General features: G+C 41.5%; 1 protein-coding gene across 1 annotated transcript; it reads right to left on the reverse strand.

Annotated features, from left to right (window-relative positions):
- Window positions 1-218: 218 nt before the first annotated feature.
- On the reverse strand, window positions 219-17,478 carry dbt (dihydrolipoamide branched chain transacylase E2). Its single transcript, XM_051377548.1, has 11 exons — window positions 17,354-17,478; window positions 10,528-10,660; window positions 10,186-10,261; window positions 9,286-9,467; window positions 9,087-9,214; window positions 8,762-9,014; window positions 3,509-3,675; window positions 3,320-3,397; window positions 3,050-3,241; window positions 2,815-2,886; window positions 219-2,717 (listed from the first exon to the last, which is right to left on the reverse strand). The coding sequence occupies exons 1-11, from the start codon at window positions 17,393-17,395 to the stop codon at window positions 2,550-2,552; spliced, it is 1,491 nt and encodes a 496-aa protein (XP_051233508.1). The 5' UTR covers window positions 17,396-17,478; the 3' UTR covers window positions 219-2,549.
- Between the last annotated feature and the right edge of the window lie 730 nt (window positions 17,479-18,208).

The following is an 18,208-nucleotide window of genomic DNA, read 5'->3' on the forward strand; positions in this document are numbered from 1 at the left end:
ATATACATATATATATCTTTATATATCGATATATCTTGATATTGATATATATGTATATATATATAAAGATATATACGTATACTGATATATATTTATGTATATCAATATACATATATATATAAAGATATATATATGTATATTGATATTTATTTATATATTGATATGTATGTATATTGATAAGTGATAAGTGGAGTTTTTACAGTGAACACAGCTAATGATTTTTTTTTCACTTCAACTTTATTTAAAGTTTCAAACAGAATCTCCCAGAAATACAAAACCAACAGTTTCTATTTTTACACCTTTACATTGAATCTGACGCTAAACACAAACAAACAAACAAACAAACAAACAAACGTTGTGTAACAACCGACACCATGTGCTCTTTACCCAGCAGCCACCAGGACAGCGAGGAAGTCAAAGGAGTGAAACAGCATATTGTAACACCTGATCCTGGGTCGGTTACAGACTGCAGGGTACTACACAGCTGAGGGGGGCAGGACCTGGTCCGGAGGACAGATCTGGATCTGTTGGATATTAGGGATCAGGTAGAGACGGGTCAGTCCTGATCCAGACAGGACCCCTGATTGATCTGCACTTCCAGAAAGACTGAAGATCAATAATCAATCTGATGGGTTTTCCATCAAGGTAGTCTGGAACTGGTTCTGGAGCTCAAACCAGTTCTTTATGTTTCACCAGCTCTCAGCCACAAACTGGTTCCAGTGCAGCACCAACATTGTCTTCACCAAACCAGTTCTGCTTCTTGGAGCCTTGGTTCTATCTATTGAACCAGGTTTTAGTGGAACCAGTTTAATCAAAGATCATCGACAGAGAACGACCTGTAGAATGTGACACACCAACTTTTACCCCCTTTCCACCAATCAGAACCTGCTGCTAGTTCTGGTCTGCTGCTAGTTCTGGTCTACTGCTAGTTCTGGTCTGCTGCTAGTTCTGGTCTGCTGCTAGTTCTGGTCTACTGCTAGTTCTGGTCTGCTGCTAGTTCTGGTCTGCTGCTAGTTCTGGTCTACTGCTAGTTCTGGTCTGCTGCTAGTTCTGGTCTACTGCTAGTTCTGGTCTGCTGCTAGTTCTGATCTACTGCTAGTTCTGGTCTGCTGCTAGTTCTGGTCTGCTGCTAGTTCTGGTCTGCTGCTAGTTCTGGTCTGCTGCTAGTTCTGGTCTGCAACAAGTTGAGAGTTGAACTTGAGAACTGGTTTTGTTTTCCACAGGCTATAGAGCCCCCGTAGAGTCTGTCATTATTTCGCTGTATACGTCTCCACCGTTAGCTTTAGTTATGCTAGGTTACGCTAGCTGGTTTGCTAGCTAGCTGTTAGTCAGCTAACATTATCAGAACAAACAGTTACTGATGTCTCACGTTGTTCAAGGAAACATTAACGTAAGAAATTAGGGATTATTTATGCTAATTCTCCAACATATGCAGGTTAGCATCAGTCAGTGTAACAGCTGACCCAGACTGAACCTCTGGAAAAGTTCTGGTTCATGTTTCTGCAGGTCGACTATAAACTAATGTTAGCTGACCAACAGCTAATAGCTAACGTTGGATAGGAGTACAGCGCTGTAATGACGGACGCTAACCGACTCTCAACCAGCAGCAGGTTCTGGTTGGTGAAAGGAGGTTCAGAGGAAACCAGCAGTTCTTTGTCGTATTATTTTGTTGTTTCTGATTTCTGGCGGCCGTCAAAACCCGATCAGAGATCAATCACGATTTCCACAAACAGTTGAATTTATCAGAAATCTCAGAGCAGAAAAACTAAATAAAAACATTTCATCACATCACCTTCCTTTACCTGCACTGACCCCGCCCACATATACTGACCCCGCCCACATATACTGACCCCGCCCACCTGTACTGGCACCGCATTTACAAACCAGGAAATCGATCAGATCACAGCAGGTCTACTACCAGATACTCCGATTATTAATGAGTTATTAGTTTAACGAGAATCAATCAACATTAGTGACACTTTGTTAAAGAATGTTTTCTCTGACTGAATAATAACAACAACAACAATAATAATATTAATAATAATACAAATATTAATACTTAATATAATGAATTGATGTCAGAGATACAGTGTGAATTCATTCACTCTGAGGTGTTTGATAAATTCGATCTGTAGTGATTTTAATGATTGTTTTGGTCACATGACGTTTACAGTAATCAGTGTATCTGAGTTTGAAGGAGCTGCTGTCACATTTAGACAGTAATTCCAATCAATCAATAATCGATGATTAATCATCACTTACTGATTTTATGAAGCTAAAACAAACTTAAGTTCAGATGAAGCGTTGACCTCTGACCTCCACTCTCTGTGTGTGTGGGTTATCGGTCGTCATGGAAACATGATTGACAGGCTGACCCCTCCCCCTCACGGCATCTGGCTCAAAGGCAACAAGGAAATGATGGCGAGCAAACAGGAAGGCCTCGGACAGCGAGAGGGAGCGGTGGGAGGTGGTGGGGGTGCAGTAGTGTGGCAGCCCCCCGGGGCTGATGGGGCAGCACACCCCCCCAACCGGGGCTGATGGGAAACAGTTTATTTAAGGTCCAGCACCATGCAGGCCGGGTTCTCCAGGTACTCCCGCCACAGGTTGGAGAAGCGGCACATTGTGGCTCCGTCGATGATGCGGTGATCTGCAGACCAGCTGACGTTCATGATGTGAGCTCGGACCATCTGACCGCCGGCGTCAAACCGAGGAAGAATCTGATAAACAAACAAACAAATAAATAGTACTGCGTGTGTTTCTGTGTGTAGTTTCAGTGCAGTACCACCCTCCGCTTCCTGGAAACCTGGAACTCACCTGGATTTTTCCCAGAGCACCGATGGCGACTTCAGGAGGAAGAATGACCGGCTTTGCATACGTTCCTCCAATCTGATCAACAAACAAACAAACAATGTCAGTCCACATCAGCAGGTTCAACAGCTGGAATCTGTTGTTCTTATTGTTGTTATGTTGTTCTCTTGTCATCATTTCTGACGTTCCGTTTGGTATTGTGTTATGTTGTTGTTGTTGTTGTTGTTGTTGTTGCACTCACTGATCCGATGTTAGACAGGGTGAAGGTTCCTCCAGTGAGCTCGCTGGTTCCCAACTGTCCGGCGGCTCCCAGCGTCTGCAGACGGTTTAACTCCTGAGCGATCTCGAACACGCTGAGCAGCTGAACATTCTTCACGTTGGGAACCAGCAGACCCTGACTGGTGTCCATCGCCAGCCCGATGTTGTGAGATGCCTAAAGAACAGACACACATCTGTCAACAACAACAACAGAAAAACAACAGCAACTGTCTACATATACTGGAAAAGCAACCTTGTAGGTGATGTTCTGGCAGCCTTCGTCCACCGAGGCGTTGAGGATCGGAAAGTGAAGGAGACCGAGGGAGGCGGCCTGAACCAATGAAAGCAGTGTTAACATCAGCAATCAACACTGAACCAATGAGAGCACAGCGTTAACATCAGCAATCAACCCAGAACCAATCACTGTCGTCTACAGTCACACCTTAATGAAGAACGGCATGTAGCTCAGTTTGACCCCCCGACCCTCAGTGGTGGATCTGAGTTCAGCTCTCAGAGCCACCAGACGACTCAGGTCGACCTCATCACAGTAACCGAAGTGAGGGATCTTCAGAGCCGCCGTCATCGTCTTCACCATCGCTTTATGGAAACCTGCAGAGCAACAGACAGTGTGAGAGAGTCAGTGTGTGAGAGAGTATATAGGAACATTGTAGATAGTAACGTTATTCTGCTCTCTTATCTAGAAATATGGCGAAGTTTATCTCTAAAACCTGACAGTCCAGAGTTAGGACCAGGAAGCAGAGCTGCTGTCTTACACACTTCTCTGCTCTTTCTTTAGAACAGTCACCCACCCAAAACCCCATAGAGACTGTGTCTGTCCCCCGACCACCTAAATTATTTAAAGAAATAAAAACAAGAAGAGATAAACATAAAAATCTAATAAAAATTAAAACCAACTCCTCAGTAGCACAAAATAAGATAATGAAATGTGGGCTGTTAAATATCAGGTCTCTGTCTTCTGAAGCTGTTTTAGTGAATGAATTAATATCAGATTATGATATTGATTTACTTTGTCTTACTGAGACCTGGTTGTCCCACGAGGAGTATGTTAGCCTAAATTAATCCACCCCCCCAGTCATATTAATACTCACATTCCTCGAGGCACTGGCCGAGGAGGTGGAGTAGCAGCCATATATGATTCGAGCGTTTTAATGGACCCTAAACCTAAACTAAATTATAATTCATTTGAAAGCCTTGTTCTTAGTCTTTCTCACCCAAACTGGAAAACACTGCAGCCAGTTCTATTTGTTATAGTGTACCGCTCTCCTGGACCGTACTCTGATTTTATATCTGAATTCTCTGAGTTTTTATCAAGTTTAGTCCTTAAATCAGATATAGAAGTAATTATTGTAGGTGATTTTAATATTCATGTGGATGTTGACAATGACAGCCTTAGTAATGCATTTATATCATTAATAGACTCAATTGGCTTCTGTCAGAGTGTAAATAAACCAACTCATTGTTTTAATCACACTCTTGACCTTGTTTTATCATATGGCATTGATATTGAACATTTAATAGTCTTCCCACAAAATCCTTTCCTATCTGACCATTATTTAATAACTTTTGAATTCATACTATTAGATTATAAACCATTAGGCAAAACTTCCTACAGCAGATGTCTATCTGACAGTGCTGTAGCCAAATTTAAGGAGGAGATTCCTTCAGTGTTTAATTCAATGCCATGTCTGAATTTAACAGAGTCCTATAACAACTTTAGTTCCTCTGAAATTGATAATCTTGTCGATAGTGCTACAGGCTCACTACGATCAACATTAGACTCTATCGCTCCTATAAAAAGGAAATTATTAAAACATAGGAGACTAGCACCTTGGTATAACCACCAAACCCGCCAATTAAAACAAATAGCTAGGAAATCTGAAAGGAAATGGCGCTCTTCCAAACTATCAGAATATCGCTCAATTTGGCAAGATAATCTTAAAACTTATAGAAAGGCCCTCCGTAATGCCAGAGGAGCCTATTACTCAGCACTAATAGAAGAAAACAAGAATAACCCTAGGTTCCTCTTCAGCACTGTAGCCAGGCTGACAGAGAGTCACAACTCTATTGAGCCACATATCCCCATAAACTTAAGTAGCAATGACTTTATGAGCTTCTTCTATGATAAAATTATTACTATTAGAGAGAAAATTAATCACCAACTGCCATCAACAGTTATCAGTGGCTCTCCAAGTTCAGGAACTTTAACTAATGTAAACTTAGATATATATTTAGACTTTTTCTGCTATCGATCTTCATCAGTTAACTTCAATAATTTCTTCATCGAAGCCATCAACCTGTCTATTAGACCCGATCCCAACTAGGCTGCTTAAAGAAGTTGTTCCCTTAATTGGCACTTTTTTACTGGATATGATTAATCTTTCTTTATTATCAGGATATGTACCACAGTCCTTTAAAGTAGCTGTAATTAAACCCCTTCTTAAAAAGTCCACTCTTGACCCAGGGGTTTTAGCCAACTATAGACCGATTTCTAACCTCCCCTTCCTCTCTAAGATTCTGGAGAAAGTAGTCGCCAAAGAGTTGTGTGAATTTCTACATAACAATAGTTTATTTGAGGATTTTCAGTCAGGATTTAGAGTTCATCACAGCACAGAGACAGCTCTGGTTAAAGTTAATGATGACCTTCTGATTGCTTCTGACAATGGACTTGTCTCTGTACTTGTATTATTAGATCTTAGTGCTGCATTTGACACCATTGACCATAATATTCTTTTACAGAGACTTGAGCATCAAATTGGCATTAAAGGAACCGCACTAAGCTGATTTAAGTCATATTTATCAGATCGCTCGCAGTTTGTACATGTTAACGATGAATCTTCAATAAATACTACAGTTAGTCATGGAGTTCCACAAGGTTCTGTACTTGGACCAATACTATCTACTTTATATATGCTCCCTTTGGGCAACATTATTAGGAATCACTCCATTAACTTTCACTGTTATGCAGATGATACGCAGTTATATCTATCAATCAAGCCTGATGAAATTAATCAATTATCTAAATTACAAACATGTCTTAAGGACATAAAATCCTGGATGAGCTGCAATTTTCTGATGTTAAACTCGTTAAAAAACGAAATTCTTGTTCTTGGCCCCAAAAATCTTAGAGACTCACTGTCTAAAGATATAGTCACTCTAGATGGCATTACCTTGGCCTCTAGCACCACTGTCAGGAATCTTCGAGTTATCTTTGATCAGGATTTGTCTTTTAACTCCCACATGAAGCAGACCTCTAGGACTGCCTTCTTTCATTTACGTAACATTAGAAAAATTAGACACATCCTATCACAGACAGATGCAGAAAAACTAATCCATGCATTTGTTACTTCAAGGCTGGATTACTGCAACTCTTTATTATCAGGTTGCCCCAATAAGTCCATTAAAACGCTCCAATTAATTTAAAACGCTGCAGCACGAGTACTAGGGGTGGGTAAAAATATCAATACGGCAATATATCACGATACTTTGCCGCCCGATACAATATCGATTTTTCAACTCCAAAGAACGATTTTTTTTAAGAATAATGACTCATATTTAGACGCGTTGTGAATACAGTACGACTTCCGTACCTCCACTCCGGTAGATGGCGCCGAAGAGCAACTCTGCTGTGCGCATGTATTTATGTATTAGAGAGAGTGGCTGAGGTCTTTCCAAAATGGCTGTCAAAATAACAACGCCTCTGCAGTGTAAAGCCGACGTTTGGAAGCACTTTGGCTTCCAAGTTAAAAAAGATAGTAAGAACAACGAGTTGGATAAAGATAATGCCGTTTGTAAGCCTTGTCTCGCTGCCGTGAAATATTGTAGGAACACAACGAACTTGCGAGTTCACCTAGCAAGACACCACACCGAGATATTAATTTCAGCCGTCCCACTCGGGGCTCCTCAGAGTACACCGAGCTAAACGGGGGGGGGGACTCGCAAAACAAAGATGGCTGCGCCCATATTGAGATGTATTTTCTTTGTATTTGTCCTACGTTGGTCGTTTTAATGCCGTTTTTAAATGCTCTTACACACTTGTTTACATTGCTGCTTTAGTCCAGTCACCAAGTTATGCATTGCACGGTGTTGCTGTGCAAGCAACACAATGTAAAGTTTTGTTTTTGAGCTGGTTTGCTAAATAGGCTAATGTATCTAACAATAACACTAGCCTACCACTGCCCCTGGAGGCCCCTGGTGGCCCCTGGAGGCCCCTGGAGGCCCCTGGAGGCCCGAGAAAAACGCCACAGCACTTGCTGAAATTGAAATAGGCGAAAATGGCAAAATATTATTGAAATGTAAGACTTGCAATAACGGTTGATCAATAACATTGAGCTTGTTTAGATGAGCCACAAACAATAACAACACAGCTGATGCACTGGTGGCGTCCATGTTCTGTTAAATTAATGAAAGGAAATTAATAATTAATAAATTAATCAAATGGAGAAGCTGTTTTGAATGAAATAGCTTTGACTCAATTTGTCCTCTGATCAATATCATCTGATGTGCATATACAGGTACCTGTGTTTTCATCTCTATTTATATAGATATCGTTATATCATGATACGTATTGTATCGTGAGGTTCTTGCCAATACTCACCCCTAACGAGTACTGACAGGAACTAGAAAAAGAGATCACATCTCTCCTGTACTAGCTTCTCTGCACTGGCTCCCTGTAAAATGTAGAATAGAATTTAAAATCCTCCTCCTCACCTATAAAGCTCTTCATGGTCAGGCCCCTTCATATCTTAAAGAGCTCATAGTACCCTGTTACCCCACTAGAACACTACGTTCTCTGAATGCTGGGCTACTTGTGGTTCCTATAGTCTCTAAAAGTAGAACAGGAGCCAGAGCCTTCAGTTACCAAGCTCCTCTCCTGTGGAACCAGCTTCCAGTTGTGGTTATTTTCTCTTAGTTATGCTGCTATAGGCCTAGACTATCGGGGGATTTCCCATGGTGCACTGAGCTCCTCTCTTACTCTCTCTTTATGCATTCATTCATGTCCCATTAATGCATGTTACTAACTTCACTTCTTGTGCTTTTTCGTCGTCTCGCAGGTTCTCATGGATCCTAGTGGAGCCTCCTGCCATGGTCCTGTTTGACTGCCATTGCCAATATCACTGATATTAGTGTTATTATTATTATAAGTATTATTATAGCGACGGTTTCTGTTGTTGCTGTTGTCACTGCTCATTGTCCCCAATCGTTGCTGTTGTTATGTTCATCATCATCCGTCACTACTATTAGTGTATTTGTTGCTACTGTTGTTGCTATGCACCTGTCTGTCAGTCTGTCTGTCTCTCTCTCTCTCTGTCTCACCCCAACTGGTCGAGACAGACGACCACCCACCTAGAGCCGAAGGATCTGTCCTAGGTTTCTGCCTTTTAACAGGCAGTGTTTCCTTGCCCTTGTCTCCAAGGTCTTGCTCATGGTGGTACTGTTGGGTCTCTGTAAATAATGTTATAAAGAGTTCGGTCTACAACTGCTCTATTTGGAAAGTGTCCTGAGATAACTTCTGTTATGAATTGGCGCTATACAAATAAAATTAAACTGAATTGAATTGAATTAAATATGATTGTCAGTTATTTTACACCGTTCACTGAGCGGCCACTGGTGGCGCTGTTAGCTACAGTTTAATGTTACGTACAGGAGCTTTAAATACTGCATAACCAGCTTTGACCTTTGAGGGGCTCGGTGACGTCCTTGCCAGTGAAGACTGGTTTGGGTGTGATGGGTGGAGGTTTAATGGCTGCCGGAGTGCTAGCGGGTTGGGCAGCAGCGGCGACAGCAGCCGGGGTCGGGGCCGGAGTCTGGATCTCCTGGAACAGGGTCGGAGGTAAGATGGCTCCCGTCTGCTTTGCCAGGAAGTTCAGGATATCTTCCTTCAGGATCCTTCCATCTCTCCCTGTTCCAACCACCTCACTGAGCTTAATCTGAGACAGACCAGAACCAGGTCAGACTGGGGTCAGACTGGGAACACTGGACACAGACTGGGACAGACTTACGTTGTTCTCCATGGCGAGGCGTCTGACGGCGGGCGTGGCCTGAGTCTTGTGACCTTTGATCTCCTGGTGCGTGTGCTCTTCTCGAGCCATGGCGGGCGTCTCCACCACGTCCTCCTCCTGGATCACCTCTGAACAACAAACCAGGTTTTAATCTCGGTCCAACCACAACAACAGGACACAGACTGGGACCGGCTCTCACCTGAGCTGGACTCTGTCTCGATGTCCACCAGCGGTTTTCCCACCAGCGCCGTTGCGTCCACGTCGTAGTACAGTTTCTTGATGACTCCATCGTAGCGGCTGGTGATGGTGACCGACGCCTTGTCGCTCTGAACCTCACAGATACTGTCGAACTGAGACACCTTGTCCCCCTCCTTCACATACCTGAGACATATTGATCAGGATACACTGTATCTTTATTGATGATTGATCAGTATACACTGTATCTTTATGGATAATATTGATCAGTATACACTGTATCTTTATGGATGATTGATCAGAATACACTGCATCTTTATGGATTATTGATCAGTATACACTGTATCTGTATGGATGATATTGATCAGTATACACTGTATCTTTATGGATGATATTGATCAGTATACACTGTATCTTTATGGATTATTAATCAGTATACACTGTATCTTTATGGATGATATTGATCAGTATACACTGTGTCTTTATGGATTATTGATCAGTATACACTGTATCTTTATGGGTGATATTGATCAGTATACACCGTATCTTTATGGATGATATTGATCCTGTATTGACAGTCAGACTGTGGACATATGACGGCCTTTAGCTCGTGTTTCTAGAGTTACGTGTTGTTACGAACACGTTAGGAATTGTTAAAATGTGATATTTCTTAAAGGGAGTTTGGTGCAGGGAGCTTTTAGTTGGATTCAAACTGCTGATATGGATCATTGTTAACATTTAGTCTCCACTACAGAAACACTAGCAAACTGAATTTTGTAACTTCAAATTTTTATCTGACAATTATATTGATGATGTCATTAACGATGTTATTATTGATCCAGATTTCAGATAGGAAGTTGTGTAATGTGAACAAGGCATTATGGGTCAGAGACACAGTACGTACCATTCCTTCACCGTCACCTCCATGATTCCCTCTCCAATGTCCGACAGTTTGAACTGGACGATTGGTCCCCGACTCACTGCGGGACAAAGTGACATCATCAACAACATCATCAGTAAACCTGCTGAACTGTACAACCAGGAAGAACACTTTAATCTGGCAGTTTGCCATGGTAACCAGGCTGGATAAAAGAATAAAGAGTCTGTTGTGTTTGACACCCGTCTACTTCCTGGATTCCTGAAACTGGACTGACGAGATCTGAACCCTGAGAGACTCTCTGATTACAGACTGCAGGTTCAGACTCTGGCCCGCCTGAGGTTCTGGGTCCTGCCGGTCTGGACTTACCAGTGGCGGTGTGGAGCGTCCTGCTGCTCAACGTCTGGAGGTTTCTGTCCCATCTGAAGGAGAGCGGCTGCAGAGTTCTGACACACCTGAAGGTCTGCAGCCGGAAACAGCGCCGACGGTACTGCTGACTCAGCTGGAAGACAACAGACAGTACAGGTAGTACAGAGAGTACACAGTACAGACAGTACAGAGAGTACACAGTACAGACAGTACAGAGAGTACACAGTACAGACAGTACACAGTACACAGTACAGACAGTACACACAGTACACACAGTACACAGAGTACAGAGAGTACACAGTACAGACAGTACGCAGTACAGACAATACACACAGTACAGACAGTACACAGTACACACTAGGGCTGTAACGATATGCGATATGAAACCGAAATCGCGACACTCAGATCCACGAACCTGTGTCGCGGTGTGAGAAGGCAGAATCGCGAGACACCCCTTCCAACTCCCAGAGTTATCCTTCCCGTCCCGATCCAATGCTGCCACATCTTTAAATTACTATTTGTATTATTTGAAGTTAACATTATAAAATACGTAGACCTACACCACAAAACTAGCTGAGGATAAATTCTTTAATTTTACCTGTAAGCATCCTCCAATTATGTATCATGTTACTACCTTTCCAATCATGTGACGCCTGCCTGCAAAAGTTGAGCTAGTTGAAGAACGTGAGGAAACATGGCAACCAACCCAGAGATTGCGGACCCTCCCAATACATTTAAGTCAGCAGTATGTTTCGGCTACCCGGTGGAGAACAAGGATGGCAATCGTGTAGTCGACAAGACCCACACAATTGTGTTTTAAGAAGCTTCCCCAAGTGACTGGCACCACGTCCAACATGCAGATGCATATCCTACGGCACCATACCGAAGTCAATTTAGCTGGAGCAGAGAAAACAACCCAACAGCAGCTGCCTACACTGCCTAGTTTATTCCAAGCAAAGTTTCCAGCCAATTCAGCACAAAAAATTACAAATGCAATTGGAATTTTTATGGCACTGGATATGCACCCCTTTTCGGTTGTTGAAAACGAGGGGTTCAAGCATTTACTTAGTGTGCTCGAGCCCCGTTATGCATTACCAAGCCGGGCGCATTTCTCTCAAAAATGTGCTACCAAAACGTCTAGAGAAAACAAACGCTAAAGTGGAGGAAGGGTTGAGTACTGCTGAATCCATCGCAATCACCAACGATGGATGGACGTCCTGTGCCACAGACAGCTATATGACCATAACCGCACACTATATTACGGGCAACTGGGAAATAGCAAACTCCGTCCTCCAAACGCGCGGTGTATGAGAGCCATACAAGCGACCATTTATCGGGAATACCTAAAGAGGCTTTGATAGATTGGAAGATCAGCAGATCAAACGTCCCCGTTCCTGTGACAACAGACAACGCCAAAAATATTGCCAATGCTGTCGAAGCGGACGGATTTTCACCGCATATACGATGCTTTGCTCACACTGTTAATCTGGCTGCGCAGAGAGTAATGGGCGTTCACCAGATGTCCCGACTCCTCGGCAGAGTGAGGAAAGTGGTCACATTTTTCTACCGCAGAACAACAGCTGCAGCTGTGTTGAAGGAGAAACAGGTGATGCCACAGCTGCCCTTACACAAGCTGGTCCAGGACGTGGCTACTAGGTGGAACTTGAGCCACGACATGCTAGAGCAGGAGGCTGCTGTTTTCTCAGCATTAACAGACAAGAGTGTCAAGAAGATTATTAAAGACATCGTCACTCTCTCTGATGATGATGTGAAACTAGCTGAGGACGTGGTCCAGGTTCTTAAACCTTTGAGAAACCATGATGACCCTCATGACCACTGAGCAGATGCCAACTATTTCAATGATCGTGCCATTGAAACATAAATGCATATTCTAACTCAGGGAAAAGTTAGGACACCCTACCCCCTAATACTTAGAGTTACCCCCTTTGGCTGAAATAACTTTGACGCTTCTGTAACCCTCTACCAGTCACTGACATCGGTCTGAGGAAAGTTTGCCCCACTCCTCAATGCAGAATGCTTTAACCTTTGTGATGTTTGAAGGGTTTCTTGCATGTACAGCCTGTTTCAAGACACCCCACAGCATCTCAATGGGATTAAGATCTGGGCTTTGACTGGGCCATTCCAGGACTCTTCATTTATTAGTTTTCAGCCAGTCCTTGGTGGATTTACTGGTATGTTTAGGGTCATTGTCATGTTGCAGGGTCCAGTTCCGCTTCAGCTTTAATTTTCTTACAGATGGTCTCACATGTTGCTCAAGCACCCTCTGATACACTGTAGAATTCATGATGGATTCTATGATGGTGAGCTGGCCAGGTCCTGCTGCAGCAAAGCACCCCCAAACCATGACACTTCCACCTCCATGCTTCACAGTTGGTATGAGGTTCTTTTCCTGGAACGCTGTATTTGGTGTGCGCCAAACGTCCTCTGTTCTGGTATCCAAATAATTCAATTTTAGACTCATCTGTCCAAAGAACATTATTCCAGAAGTCCTGTTCTTTGTCTACGTTCTCACTGGCAAACTTCAGTCTGGCCTTAATGTTTCTCTTGGAGAGTAAAGGTTTACTCCTTGCACACTTTAATTTAACATGTGCAGTCTCTTTCTGATTGTAGAGGCATGCGCTTTCACATCAACAGTCGCCAGAGCCTGCTGTAGGTCCCGTGATGACATTTTAGGGGTTTTGGAGACTTCTTTTAGCAGCTTGCGGTCTGCTCTCGGGGTGAACTTGCTTTGACGGCCAGACCTGGGTTGGCAGTTGTTTTGAAAGTCTTCCACTTGTACACTATTTTCCGGACAGTGGAATGGCTGATTTCAAACTCTTTTGAGATCTTTTTAAATCCCTTACCAGACTCATAAGCTGCAACAATCTTCTTTCTGAAGGCCTCAGACAGGTCTTTCAATCTCACCATGGTGTTCACTCTCATGTCAACAGTCAGGAGCACACCAAACTGAATGTCTGAGGTTTAAATAGGGCAAGCTTCCTTCGAAATGCTGAGTAACAATGTTCTAATCATGTGCACCTGACGTGATACACCTGTGTGTGATTTCAGCCATTTTAAGTGGGAAAAAATGTGGGGGTGTCCTAATTTATTCCTCACCAGAAATTGCATGTTTATTTTATTACATTTTACAGAAAGTTTTAAAAAGTATTTTCTTCAGTTTTACTTGTTTAGTTATATTACTTGAATCTCTCAGTATTGTTAAAATTGATATTAAATATCCATATGTCTAAATATGTTAAAAAAACACACGTTTTCATAGGGTGTCCTAATTTTTTCACAACTGTATTTGATTGTTTTAATATTAATATAATTAAATAAAGTGCTGTGTAAATCAGTTAGGCCTATTTAATTAAAGTCAGTATTTAAATATAGTCAGATAATAAATGCTTAACTTTATTAAACTAGCTTTATTTGTGTAATTGTCCTGGATTTCATATCCTCCATTGTATCTAACATTATGCTGCAATTGTGTTATGGATTTTGTCTGTTCGGCACAGACTTCCAGGGAGCAGACAGAGGAGCAATCAGAGAGCCTCCAGCAGCAGTGACTGTCCTCCTCCAGCCAAAAGAGCACCGATGGCTGAACTGTTAGGAGACATCTTTCCAATGGAACAGGCATCGTCATCCAAGTCTTTGTCTGAAGTGGTGGATGAGGAGGTGCAGCATTACAGAGCAGTGCAGAGCCTCTCAGAGGAGTCAAATCCACTTGTGTGGTGGAAGGACAACCAGAACCAGTTCTCCCATTTAGCCAAGTTGGCTAAAAGTTACCTTGGAATCCCAGCCACATCTGTCCCCAGTGAGAGAGTGTTTTCCACTGCAGGTGACATTGTCACAGCAGAGAGAGCAAGCCTCTCACCAGACAATGTGGACATGATGGTCCACCCCCCCCCCCAAAAGAATCGTGAGTTTGGTGTATCGTTACACACAGTACAGACAGTACAGACAGTACAATATTACCGACATAGTGCCAACATATTACCGACATATTGCCAACATATTACCGACATATTGCCGATATATTACTGACATATTGCCGATATATTACTGACATATTGCCGACATATTGCCAACATATTACCGACATATTGCCGATATATTACTGATATATTACCGACATATTGCCGATATATTACCGATATATTGCCGACATATTGCCGATATATTACTGATATATTACCGACATATTGCCGATATATTACCGACATATTGCCGATATATTACTGATATATTACCGACATATTGCCGATATATTACCGACATATTGCCTATTTATTACTGACATATTACTGACATATTGCCGATATATTACTGACATATTGCCGATATATTGCTGATATATTACTGATATATTACTGACATATTACTGACATATTGCCGATATATTACTGACATATTGCCGATATATTACCGACATATTGCCTATTTATTACTGACATATTACTGACATATTGCCGATATATTACTGACATATTGCCGATATATTACTGATATATTACTGACATATTACTGATGTATTACTGATGTATTGCCGATATATTACTGACATATTGCCGATATATTGCTGATATATTACTGATATATTACTGACATATTACTGATGTATTGCCGATATATTACTGACATATTGCCGATATATTGCTGATATATTACTGATATATTACTGACATATTACTGATGTATTGCCGATATATTACTGACATATTGCCTATATATTACTGACATATAGAGGTGGGCGATATATATCGTTTGCAATAATATCGTCATTGTTGTTTTGACGATGTGCAAATTTCCATTATCGAGTATTTAAATTACTTCGACAAAAACAATGAAACGCCCGCGGAAACTCCTCCCATCCATTAATACACGGAGCAGCAGCGCTCTCTACAGCATGGCAGGATTCAGTCACATGACTAGTGGGCCTACGTGATCACGTGACCTCTCGCTAGCATCCTCCTTGCAACAGTTTAGCAGCGCGTTGCGATGGTAGAGAGAAAATGCAAGCACCTCCAGTCCCTGAAGCTACCGGTACTTCAGATGATTTAGTGCCGAGACGTGGGTCCTATGGGCTTCAGCGTTCAGAGCGCTAAGCGCCTTCAGCGGTAAAAAGATGTCAGCGGAGACGGGTTTTTTTTAGCGCAGCGCTCAGAGCGCTTCAAGTTGAAATCTGTTCAACCTTTGACCCCGCTGGGCGCTCGGAAAATGAGCTCTCTCAGCGCTGTAAACGCGTTTGGTGGACACAAGTCCAGCTCAGACAATTCTAATCACATTTTAAAGGATATCGACTGATTATCGTTATCGCCAAAATCCCAAAACATATTGAGATATTATTTTTTGCCCATATCGCCCACCCCTACTGACATATTACTGACATATTGCCGATATATTACCGACATATTGCCGATATATTGCCGATATATTGCCGACATATTGCCGATATATTGCCGATATATTGCCGACATATTACCGATATATTACCGATATATTGCCGACATATTGCCGTCATATTGCCGATATATTGCCGACATATTGCCGACATATTGCCGATATATTACCGATATATCGCCGATATATCGCCGACATATTACCGATATATTACCGATATATTGCCGACATATTGCCGACATATTGCCGATATATTACTGACATATTGCCGATATATTGCCGACATATTGCTGACATATTGCCGATATATTACTGACATATTACTGACATATTGCCGACAAATTGCCGATATATTACTGACATATTGTCGATATATGGCCGATATATTACTGACATATTGCCGACATATTGCCGATATATTACTGATATATTACTGACATATTACCGATATATTGCCGATATATTACTGACATATTGCCGATATATTACTGACATATTGCCGACATATTGCCGATATATTGCCGACATATTGCCGACATATTACTGACATATTGTCGATATATTGCCGATATATTACTGACATATTGCCGATATATTGCCGACATATTGCCGATATATTACTGACATATTGCCGACATATTGCCGATATATTGCCGACATATTGCCGACATATTACTGACATATTACTGACATATTGCCGATATATTACTGACATATTGCCGATATATTGCCGATATATTACCGATATATTGCCGACATATTACCGATATATTGCCGACATATTGCCGACATATTGCCGATATATAACTGATATATTATTGATATTGCCGATATATTGCCGACATATTGCCGACATATTGCCGATATATTGCCGATATATTACTGACATATTGCCGATATATTGCCGATATATAACTGATATATTACTGACATATTACTGATATATTGCCGATTATATTGCCGATTATATTGCCGATATAATGCTGACATATTGCCGACATATTGCCGACATATTGCCGATATATTGCCGACATATTGCCGTCTCCAGTGCTCCGACCCCCCCACCCCTCCAGCAGTGTCAGCTGGGAGACAGTTCACTACCAACGAGCTTTAATACAGAAAATAAACTACAAATGTTAATAAACTCCAGTTTCTTCTTCATTAAAACAAACACAACCTGAAGTATTGATCCATTGTATAATCGATCAATGGTACTGGAAGAACTATTTATTCATTTCCACCTAACACAGCTGTTAGCATGTTAGCATTAGCATCAGCCAGTGAAAGTTACAGCAGCTAACATGCTAAGCTAACGAGCTGAGCGGGTGACGGAGTGATGACGTCACTCGGCGTTGGCTGCACGCTCGCGGCGGAAGCAGAAGAGAGCGATAGGAAAATAAAAGAGTAAAATAAAGTTCCTCACCAGCCTGAACACAGTGAAGGAGCCTCTGGTCACCGCCGCCATCTTTCCTTCCTCTCCGCTGCTGCTGCTGCGTCACAGCTGCACGCCCCTCTCTGCAGCCAATCAGCGTGCAGCGTCTTCTTCTACGTTACTGACGGCAGGCTGGAGGCGGGAGCGTTATAACGCTGCCACCCAGCGGTCAGCGGAGGAAGTTCAGGTTGTTTTATTTTTATTTATGTAACTTTAAAATGTGTAAAACGTAATTCTGATCAATAAATACATAAATACAAATATGTTCACAATGTTGAACACAGGGTGGAAATACAGGAAATAAATAGAAATAAAACCAAAACAATATATAAATATATAAAAATCTCTTTAGCTTTGTTTGTTTCTGTTCTTATTTTTCGGATTATATGAACTATGAATTAATATATGTTGTTGTTTTTATCTTGTGTTTGTGATTTCACTTTTTTATTTCTGTAATTATTAAACTTGTGACGCAAAAAAAAAATCTAAACTCCATTTTCTTTTTCTAACATAAAAACCTGGTGTACAAAATAAAATAATAAAATACACTCAAAGATTTAATCAAATGTTATAAAATGAAACGAAGGAAAAATATGAACTGTTGGGTATTAATTCATTGTTATTTCATAATAAGGGACATGCATTCTACAAACCAAACAAATACAAAGAAAAAAGCTGTATTGACAAGAAGTAACAGATAGATTTACTATACAAATAAAACTTAATTTAATTGAATTCACCGGAAACGGTCTTCAAAATAAAGGACATGCAAATGTAGTTTAAATAAAACCGAAGTTCTTCAAACAGATAATAAAGATATTATTATGAAACGTTATTGATGTCAAC

The sequence above is a fragment of the Dicentrarchus labrax genome, unplaced genomic scaffold, assembly GCF_905237075.1.
Source record: "Dicentrarchus labrax unplaced genomic scaffold, dlabrax2021, whole genome shotgun sequence".
NCBI classification, from domain to species: domain Eukaryota; kingdom Metazoa; phylum Chordata; class Actinopteri; family Moronidae; genus Dicentrarchus; species Dicentrarchus labrax.